Source organism: Prorops nasuta, unplaced genomic scaffold, assembly GCF_024137725.1.
Source record: "Prorops nasuta isolate Cenicafe-Biocafe unplaced genomic scaffold, Cenicafe_Pnas_1.2 PNAS00008, whole genome shotgun sequence".
In the NCBI taxonomy this organism is placed as follows: domain Eukaryota; kingdom Metazoa; phylum Arthropoda; class Insecta; order Hymenoptera; family Bethylidae; genus Prorops; species Prorops nasuta.
Window position 1 is genome coordinate 3,762,737 of NW_027116805.1, and position 10,219 is coordinate 3,772,955.

Genomic DNA, 10,219 nt, shown 5'->3' on the forward strand with positions numbered 1-10,219 from the left:
TTTACTAAGCTTTAATACTTTTATTATCATGAAAGAATTCTTGCAACAGATATGTGTGAATAATATTTATAATAATGAGAAAATTTAGAAGCCAACATCACTATTAAGATTTATGCAAAATCTAACTTTTGTTAGAAAACAAAATATAATTATTATAAAAATATTGTATATAAATGCAAAAAAAAACTTTATCAGTTAAAAAAAAATTAAACAGCCATTGGCATATAAATTTTCCCATGTGGATTATATTTTACTAATTCAAAATCATTTGCCACAAAATCATCTATATTATTTACCTGTCTTTTAATTTTCAATTGTGGAAATGGTCTTGGCTTACGTTTAATTTGTTCTGTTAAGGCAGAAGCATGATTTACATATATATGACAGTCTCCCATCGTGTGTATGAATTCACCTGGCTATAAATTAAAGTAATTATTTTCATAGGCTATTTAGAAAGAATGCTTTATGTTAAAATTTATAATTACCTTTAAGCCTGTAACATGAGCTAGCATATAAGTAAGGAGGGAATAAGATGCAATATTGAAAGGAACACCAAGCCCTATATCAGCACTTCTTTGATAAAGTTGTGCAGACAACTCTCCATTACAGACATAAAATTGGACTAGCACATGACAAGGCGGTAAAGCCATTTTTGGAATATCAATTGGATTCCATGCTGACATAATAATACGTCTATCATCTGGTTTGTGCTTCAATTTGTAAATAACTTCATTCAACTGATCAATGCCTAAATACAATAAAAATGTTTATTTTTTAAAAACAATAGTTTTGTTTTGACATTTACCTTGTCCTTTATAATCGGTAAGCATATCTTTGTATTCAGCACCAAAATGCCTCCATTGAAATCCATATACAGGTCCTAAGTCACCTTCTTCTCTATCAGTAAAACCAAGTGAATCCAAAAATTCTCGTGAACTATTTGGATCCCAAATATGAACACCTTCATTGGAAAGCTCCTTAGCATTTGTTGAACCTTTGATGAACCAAAGTAACTCAGCCAACACACCACGCCAAAACACACGTTTTGTGGTTAACAGTGGAAAGATATCTTTAAAGACATACAGTTTGAAGAGACAAAAGATCTTAATCATAAAATAATTTATATATTTCTCCATACCATTACGTAAATCAAATCTCATTTGCGATCCAAAAATTGAATATGTACCAACACCAGTTCGATCAGATTTAATAGCACCTTTTGTTAAAATTCTCTCTACTAATTGTAAATACTGATATTCATCATGATTTAAATTATTTTCATTTTTTTTCCCGTCTTCTATTACCTTCGCTGAATTCGTTTCCAAATTCTCAGTAGGCTCTTCATTTTCATAAATTATCTTTTCGATTTTTCCCGACATTATATAAAAAGTTGTACAATATAAATATTCCTAAGTTGAAAACTTTACCGTTTAATTTATAATTCCGTGATAACTAATTAAAATTGTAATCAGAGTTACTACAAGTATACCGACTACCGAGATACCTTTTAGCGCGCCAAAATAAAGTTAAGCGTTGTTCTGATTGGTTGAAAAATTTCCATGTGGTCATACCGTCATTCATTCTACAGGGTGAGACTCTTAAGCCGCCCCAGAATATGGATGTAAAAAGGCGCGTATCTCTTTAACTGTAAAAGATATTCAATTTTTGCATAGGACCTTTCTGAAAGTAAATAACAAGAGACTTCGAAAAGGTCTTATGCAAAAATTAAATATCTTTCGTAGTTAAAGGGGTATGCGTCTTTCTGTATCCATATTTTGGAGCGGCTTAAGTGCCTCACCCTATATATATTAACGTCACACTACACCTTTAATGGAAGTGCGAAACTGCAGGGGGAAGTGTATGGCCTGTTTCAGAGGTTTCGAGATAGAAATTCTAAAAAAGTTTTAAATTCGTCTTCAATTCTCTTCCCGAGTTCCGAATCCTAATAATACTAATTTTACCGACTCTTGAAAGTATTTAACTACAGAAGCTCTATTTTAATTTTTAAAAGACAAGTTTTCGCGTATTTTATTAAACGCACTAGTTTAACAATATATTTTATAGGTATGGAACTAGGATTGGCTTTTATAAATATTGAGAATAATCATGATTGATATTGTTGAAATATTAAAAGAACCACGCATGACAACTGTTTGTGCTCCAATGGTTAGATACAGCAAGTAAGATATTAAATAAAATATAATTTTTTGGTATCTAAAGAAATTTTATATATGTTATTTAATTTTATTTAGGTTACAGTTCCGAGATTTAGTAAGACGATACAATTGTGATATTTGTTTTACCCCAATGATACTGGCAGATTCATTCCTGCAATCACCTTTAGCTCGAGAGAGTGAATTTTCTACTAATAATAATGACAAGCCCTTAATCGTACAGTTTGCTGCAAAAACACCAGATGACTTTTCATCAGCTGCAGAGATGGTTGCTCCGTAAGTATTGGAGAACTATATGTAATTATAATTTTATGGAAAGGACTTTCATTTTGATGATTTTAATGGTTTTAATGTTTACTTAGATATTGCGATGGTGTTGACTTAAATTGTGGCTGTCCACAAAGATGGGCTATGAAGGATGGATATGGTGCTGATTTGCTGAAAAAACCAGAACTTGTGAGAGATTTAGTGCATCAAGTTAGGAACAGGATTTCACGCCCATTTACAATATCAGTTAAAATACGTTTATTAAAAGATATCAAGAAAACTATTAACTTATGTAAAACATTAGAAAAAGCTGGTGTATCATTTTTGACCATACATGCAAGAACACCTGAAATGAGAAATGAACCCATTGACTTGGAAAGCCTCAAAACTGTGTATAGCTGTGTTCAAGTACCAGTTATTGCTAATGGAGATGTGAAAAATTTAAAAAATGCCAAAGACTTGTATGAGCAAAGCAATTGCCAAGGAATTATGGCTGCTAGAGGTATTTTAACTAACCCAGCTTTATTTTCGGGAAGTCCTGTTACACCCTTGACCTGTATTCAAAATTGGTTAGATATAACATCTCGAATTCCTACACAATTTTTGCAATTTCACCATCACTTAGTATTTATGCTGGAAAAACTGTTATCTAAGAAGAAGCGGCAAGTCTTCAATACTTTACAAGATAAAGAATCTGTTTTAAGGTTTCTAGAAGAAAATTATGGGGTAAGACCAGGTGTACCAATAGAATGTATAGACCCAGTTCAATGCAAGTTTATTAATTTGCATATTTCAAAAGTTAAACAAAAATATATTTATGAATTAGAAGCTGATACAGTTTTAAGTGAAATTTTTCAAGAATAATTACTATAGAGTTTACTCAAGTATTCTATTTGTTTATAAATATATGCTGCTAGTGTCAACATTGCATTATTCTTCTTCAGTTTTATCTTAATGAGGATAAAACGGTAAAATAAGAAATAGATGTTTGGAGGAACTTAAAAAATATTTAAAAAGAATTAAAATTAAGTTAAATAACGGCAAATAAAGTAAAATTAAAATTACTTACTGAGGAGAAAGTAAACATTGACATAACAACGAGTTTACCAGCTGTTAGTTGGCAAACTTTCTGACAACGCATTATAAATATTTGCAGTAAGTTCTTAGTATTCTGAGATGTATTGTACCATTCGAGTTCACACCTATGTGACGTAAAGGTTGGAAAAATTATAATGATAATACATTAATTAAAGTGAATATTATAAGCTTACACAAAATCAAGTATCCTGTCACTGTGATCTTGAATATATTGACCTGGTAAATTAATGAAAAACAAATGGATTATTTGACCTATTGCAAAGCCACCAAATCTTATAACATCACCAGGTTTGTCAATATTTACAATCACCTATGTACCAATGAAAACAAAATAGATCACTTTAGAAATAAATAATGTAAAGTGTTTATTATAAGAATGACATACTTGTACTCCTGTAATACTCAGTATAACCAAATTAGATGTTAGTTGAAAAAAGAGACTGCTGGAGAACGCGTCATCTATCTGTTTAACGAACCTGTTAGTGACAAACTAAACAGATTATGAACACTTTTTAAAATTTCTTTTACTATTTGCATTAATATACAAACTTTAAGGCATCCTGATGCATTCGAATACATGTTTTAAATTCTTCATAAATGATATCGTTGACCTCTACATCGTTTAAATTGACATAAGTTTTATTAAACGTCCTTATTAATCTGTTTCTGGAACATGTATATTTTAGAATTTATTTCTGTGAAATGTGTTAATATTGTTATAAAGATTTCCGCTTACTCCACAGCTCCAAATTTACTACAGCAATGATTTGACTGTGTTAAATAAAGTATATCAAAAGCACATAGTATAAATCCTATCAAATCTATCAGAAAAGAAGACCAAATCCAAATGGAAAAAAAGTATTTATCTTGGTCGATGAAAAGCTCTGCTTCGAAATTATTTCTTCGCGGGCGACTTTCGTTAAGTGGCATTATGAGATCCAGAACAGGAGAAATACAGGCCATAGTACAAAAAGCTGTTACAATTGTACCAATAGAATCTAAAAATTTGATAAGTCAAATAGAAACTGCAAGTTGAACGAGCCTTAAGCTAATATATGTGACCCTAGTGAACAGAGGGCTAAGCACAATTTATAAAGCTACAAATAGAAATTTAAATATACAACCGTAAGGGGAAATTTTGAATTAGAAGGTTTAAGTATATCCATCTGTTTATAATCATGTAAGGGATTTGTTAGTTCTTGTTCACTAGTGCAACAAATATTTATTTAAAATCTCAATACAGAAATAGATTAATGCCATTTTCCTTCCTCTAAGTGCAAATTCTTTATAAATATCCAATTCCTCCTCATCGGTGCACTCTTCAAAATCTTGTCGTACCTTCTCAAACAGTTTCTTGATCTGTTAAAAGCTCACCAATTAGTAATTAATCAACGATTATAAATTTAAAAATATTTACGACAGCGACTTTACCTTTTTCTCGTTAATGACACCATTGAAGAATTTCGACATAATTAGGTAAACCGACAATGGTGGTGATATTGTTTCAAAAATTAAATCTAAATTATTCCTTACTTCGTAGGCTTTAATAAGCTGTTAAACGAAAAGTTATTTTTAGAAGAATAACATATTGTTAAAGGTAAATTTGAGAATGATAGAAAGCATATTTGAAGATTTTACTTGACCAAGGGAAAAGCTGATCTCTCCGAGGCTGATGAAAGCAACGATCAGAACTTTAATTAATCTTGGTTGATAAGGCCATGTACCGGTAAAAAGTAATAGACGTTTAGTAACGTTGTAATAAGGCAAATCATAAAAATCCTCTTTACCCATTTTGATACAGTTAATGCAATAAATAGAAAAATAAGTATAACAATAGTTATAAGCTGTTAAATTCTGTCTATCACTGTCGATGTTCTTGAATTGCGGTTTTAAAAAGGAGTGCCTTGTTCATGCGCAATTTTATTCAGAAGGGTGAAAAGCTTACTTAAAAATAATAATAGTCCATGGGTATCAGACGAGAAAAAAACACCTTGTCAAGCAATTTTTTTCTAAATTCACGAGAAACTTTATATTCCTGTCAATCACAGTGAGAAATTATATTTGAGAAAAATATTTGTGATGTTATACTAAATCATTATATTGTCAATAACCGAGATACTAATGCTTTTTTAGACTTTAACATTTTTTTGCTGAAATTGGTACCTTTGATTTTTACAAAGCCATATTTATTAAACTTTCATAGGTAATACAAAATTATATGTTATCAGTTGAGAGGGCGTGTGATAGCTCTGTGAGTGTGAAGCGCCTTAATAAATCATGGATATCTGATTTTATAGAGTTCAATCTGTCAGAAAACAATTCGCTCGTAAAATCTGTTTTGTACGTTTTTCGTTTTGTATAAACGCGTATGTGAATAGATTTAATAGAAATGATCATTTATTAATGTATCACTAATCAATCTCTCCTATGTGTCAATTAGAATGTTTTATTTCTCATTTTTATTCAATTCTTTCTATTCGTCTTTCTGATAAATCGCTATGCTGTTTGCATTATCTTAAACTTTTATTATAATTCGCAATTGATTATCATCATTACAGTGACTAAACATTTGGAATTTTTTCTGGTAACAGATTAATCGTAGAAAGTACAAATTTTATAATGTTCTTGTAACTAAAGAGGAGCCACTCATATGAATCAATTTTGTGAGTTTACTAACACAGCCAGCAAGTATAATATTATAAGATTAATATACTTTCGTTATTACTTGTATTTTCTAATACTATTTAATAGTATATACATACGAACATGCCAAAATATACTGTTAAAAAATATTTTAATTTATGGAAAATTGAAACTATTCAGCATTATTATATTTATAGATTGTTTGTTGAAGTTTATAATTTTTATGTTTGCATTTCGAATTTTTAAAAAACTGTTGGACATAAAAATAAAATCCATAGTGTTAAGGATTCGATTCAGTATTTAACTTGTATACTATATATATACAAAGTCAATGTTAAGCAAATAAGTACCTGTGATACTTTGTTAACATTTTTATTTTAGTAATCTCTGAGAGATAAGCATTAATCATAAACTATATATATATATATATATATTAATATATTTTACTGAATATTATTATTTTTTAATTACTACTTTTGCTTCAAATTCTATCATATAACGATAGAAAACATACGTTATTGACGAAGAGGCATCATGCTTTTTTAGACGTAAACATATATATTTGATTAATTTACTATTTATGATAGTCCCATTCGCGTACGGACAGCGCGCTAATAATTGTTCTATTATTTATGTTTCCTAAACCGAAAAAGAGTTATTTAATTATTACTGGATGATGAATCATTATATTAGTCATCTAAAGATCAAATCTTTAAATGTTTAAATTTTGTAGAAGCAGAATTTGTGTTAAAACTGTTATTTTTTAATTATAGGGAGATCTACAGAGGAATCAATATACGGGGTTTATCACCGAAGACGCATCAGAAGTCGAACATAAAAATTCATTTATCTCTGTAAATATAAGAGAAAAATGAATTTGTATATGTTTGGCTTCTGATGCGCCTTCGGTGATACACCCTGTATAGAGTATTAGAAAGAGTTAAGAGGGACTAAAGCATATTTGCAACTTGGTATACTAGAAATTTGAAAGTAAAATACAAATTTATTCTGGTAAAAACAACATACAGCAACTTTGGTTCTTCATTTTTTATTAATATTTTTATTTTGTTAGTATTGCATTCGTAAGTGACTAGTAATGGATTATGGAACTCCCGTTTCATTCGTTAGTTGTGTCACTTGACCAACAATAAGCTCACATCATATATTGCCAAATTTATCAAGGCATACAACGATCTACATATCAATGATATTCAAATATAAATTGCTTCATATAAAGTATAATACAAAAGTCTTTATTATCAAATAATGTACCTGTACTCTTAATTGTGATACAAAATTATTATCAGTAATAAAACATTACTTGAAAAAGAGGTCTTAGCTAAAAAATGCATCGTCATTTTTAACGTTGTTAAAAATGATCGAATAAGACAAAATAAAAATTTAACAATTTACTTTTATAATTTGAATTAAATTACTAATAAATCCAAGATACCCTAATATTTTCTTCAAAATCTTATTTCGTTACTGAGTTATTTAAAATAATTTCAGTATGATTAAATGCTCTTATTTTGCTTCTCTTATCAAGATATTTGCTTACACAGTGCTTTACCCCTCAGATACAACACCGTATTCGAGTTGCGACTTTATAGCACAAGGATTAGCCTATCCAGCATTTTTAATTGTGTATATTTTTTTATGTAATGCATTAATTTTGAAGTCTTTTTATCATTTTTACACTAGATGGTAAAGAACGGAAAGAACAAGTTAAAATACTAATTTTATAAATCGGCTCGGAAATTTTTGCACATTTCAGTTATTTACTACAGTCACTAATAGGAAATCCCTATGAGTGACTATAGTAAATAGCTAAAATGTGCAAATAATTTCGAGCCCTGGATACATAGATCTCTGGATAACTTAAAAAGAATTTAAAGATAAAAATTAAAACTTGAAATTTTGTCAGTTTGATGGGTTAATCTAACAATCCAACTCAGTACTGTGTCAGAGGGATTGAATTTACTGCAATTTTCTAATTATTCAATTATAGTTAATTTATAATTATATATTTGATAAATTATAGTTTCCAATTCTTCAAGGCTCAGACTAGAGGAAAATTTGTTAGGACAGCAATCACTAAAGAACAAATATAATTTTTGTACATTTAATACAAGTGAACATTGATAAACATATTAATTTAACTTATGTTATGCAAATTGAAAAAGCTAGTTTTGCAGAAAATTCGTATGCAACATAGAAAAAAACTTTTTTGGCAGCGTAGTTAAAGCATAGATATATTTTTGTATAGAAATTCCAAGTAAATTTATTCGTTTAGAGCTGTCAAGGCTACGACCGTGAAGCCCATCTCCTCTGGATCGCGATTCATGAATTCTTTACAAACACGGGCGGCATCCTCTAACAAAGTATCGGGAGTAGTTAATCCATGTTTTATTGGTCCATCTTTTCTTCCATCTAAGTAGAGTGCAGAGAATCTTGAGCAATTAGCTTTAAAAAATATTAAAGAAATGATATTTTTTGTGTAAATATCTACCTAATTCGTATAAAATTCCATTTTTGTGTACAAAAGCTACAAAATGATAATTTACAGGAGTATCCTCCGATGGTACCTGCAAATAAAATATTATGTGCATTACATTTTAAACAATGTATCCAAATACGGGCTCTTACTTCAGTCTGTCCTTCTAGTGCAGATTCCTTATGTGTATCAAGAAGGCCCTGAGCATTCATAAAATGATTACCTCTTTCATCAGGATTTTTTTTCTGGGTTTCTTCTAAGAATTTTTTGAGAACGTCGTTCTCAAGGTGAATACTAGAAATATCAAAGACTCATTAAATAGCTACTCTAGATCTCTAGTAGAATAAAAAGGATATCTCACACGTCTGTATTATTGGCAACACTATGTAAAAGTGCTATGGTACCACAAGCATTTGGTACATATTGTTTCAAATAATAAACACCATCGATCTCTTCTTTCACTATATCTTTAGTGGCATTATTATCAATAGATTTGATTCCCTCATACTGAAAGACAGAAAATTGTAAAATTTCTGTTCTGACCACACACAAAAACTTTCTATCACGTACCTCATTCCTAAGTGGATAAAGTAATATAACTGCAAGTACAGGTCTTGGAACAACGGCTAACAAATCAGGATCCAAACCGTAAACATCAGTGATCCCCCATTTTTTAGGGACTCCTAATTTGTGTAGAAACTAAAAGACAGTCAAATATCTTTATGAATTTAAAGAAAAAAAATTTATAATCATAAAAAAAGTAAAATTTTATCTCCATTAACCTTACCGCTGTCATGACCTGGAAGAAAAAATAAAATAAACAAACAATAAATAATTTCAGCAATTATAATTTTAAAACAATAGCAAACACTTACTTCTGGATTAGATTCTAATGGTACTAAAAACATTTTCCCCAATTATTTAAATCAATTTTCGTTATAATTCTTCAATATCTTCTAAACGACCGGTATCTTACACATATACGTTACGCAGATATGTATTGTATGAATAGTATTCTTTCTTCAATTATATGACGTTCTGTAGTGTGTGTTGTTGTATATTTATCTGTATGTATTTATTTCTCCGTTCTGCTCCGAATTCAATCTTTTGCAAGTTCATTTCTGCACAAAATTCACTAGACAGTCAGGGTAGGAAACTTTATCAGTAAAATGTCAAAACACACTATATTCAAAAGTCGAGAATCGCATCATTGAGTAGTGCAAGATTAAAATACGAAGATAACTGTTGAGCAATATTAATTTACAAAGAATAATAAGAAAATCAATGAGGGAAGCTAATATAATAGGATAAAAATTCATAAAATAATTATTGTTTATATGAAACAAAAATTAGATTATTTAAAGCAAAATAATATTTCTTCCAATATAAAATTTTAACACAGGGTATATATAATTTACTAGCCGATATTAATATTTTAATAAATGAATATTTTCAACTGACGAATCAGAAAAATTATTCCTATGGAAAAATATTCCGTTTAGGCGATAATAGATTTTGATGACGTCAACAAATATTATACAAA

General features: G+C 29.4%; 4 protein-coding genes across 7 annotated transcripts; 1 reads left to right on the top strand and 3 right to left on the bottom strand.

Moving 5' to 3' along the window:
• Positions 1-193: 193 nt before the first annotated feature.
• Ts (Thymidylate synthase) lies at positions 194-1,586 on the bottom strand. The gene is made up of 5 exons (XM_066730389.1): positions 1,505-1,586; positions 1,139-1,409; positions 806-1,069; positions 486-748; positions 194-416 (listed from the first exon to the last, which is right to left on the bottom strand). Exons 2-5 carry the CDS (start codon positions 1,377-1,379, stop codon positions 207-209), a joined length of 978 nt encoding a protein of 325 aa, XP_066586486.1. The 5' UTR covers positions 1,380-1,409; positions 1,505-1,586; the 3' UTR covers positions 194-206.
• A 207-nt stretch (positions 1,587-1,793) lies between these two features.
• Positions 1,794-3,305, top strand: Dus4 (Dihydrouridine synthase 4). Of its 4 annotated transcripts, none has more exons than XM_066730614.1 (4): positions 1,794-1,969; positions 2,065-2,180; positions 2,253-2,450; positions 2,537-3,305. In XM_066730614.1, the coding sequence occupies exons 2-4, from the start codon at positions 2,107-2,109 to the stop codon at positions 3,303-3,305; spliced, it is 1,041 nt and encodes a 346-aa protein (XP_066586711.1). In that variant the 5' UTR covers positions 1,794-1,969; positions 2,065-2,106. The 4 variants fall into 4 exon arrangements, with proteins under 4 accessions (XP_066586711.1, XP_066586713.1, XP_066586710.1 ...); XM_066730613.1 differs by having other exon boundaries at positions 1,796-1,973; XM_066730615.1 differs by having other exon boundaries at positions 1,858-1,876.
• On the bottom strand, positions 3,198-8,146 carry LOC136775640 (odorant receptor 13a-like). The gene is made up of 9 exons (XM_066730612.1): positions 5,178-8,146; positions 4,971-5,090; positions 4,781-4,898; positions 4,276-4,537; positions 4,089-4,205; positions 3,925-4,015; positions 3,713-3,849; positions 3,511-3,643; positions 3,198-3,438 (listed from the first exon to the last, which is right to left on the bottom strand). Exons 1-9 carry the CDS (start codon positions 5,328-5,330, stop codon positions 3,388-3,390), a joined length of 1,182 nt encoding a protein of 393 aa, XP_066586709.1. The 5' UTR covers positions 5,331-8,146; the 3' UTR covers positions 3,198-3,387.
• A 144-nt stretch (positions 8,147-8,290) lies between these two features.
• On the bottom strand, positions 8,291-9,973 carry Uch (Ubiquitin carboxyl-terminal hydrolase). Its single transcript, XM_066730618.1, has 7 exons — positions 9,552-9,973; positions 9,464-9,475; positions 9,247-9,375; positions 9,038-9,183; positions 8,829-8,970; positions 8,692-8,767; positions 8,291-8,612 (listed from the first exon to the last, which is right to left on the bottom strand). The coding sequence occupies exons 1-7, from the start codon at positions 9,582-9,584 to the stop codon at positions 8,464-8,466; spliced, it is 687 nt and encodes a 228-aa protein (XP_066586715.1). The 5' UTR covers positions 9,585-9,973; the 3' UTR covers positions 8,291-8,463.
• Positions 9,974-10,219: the final 246 nt, after the last annotated feature.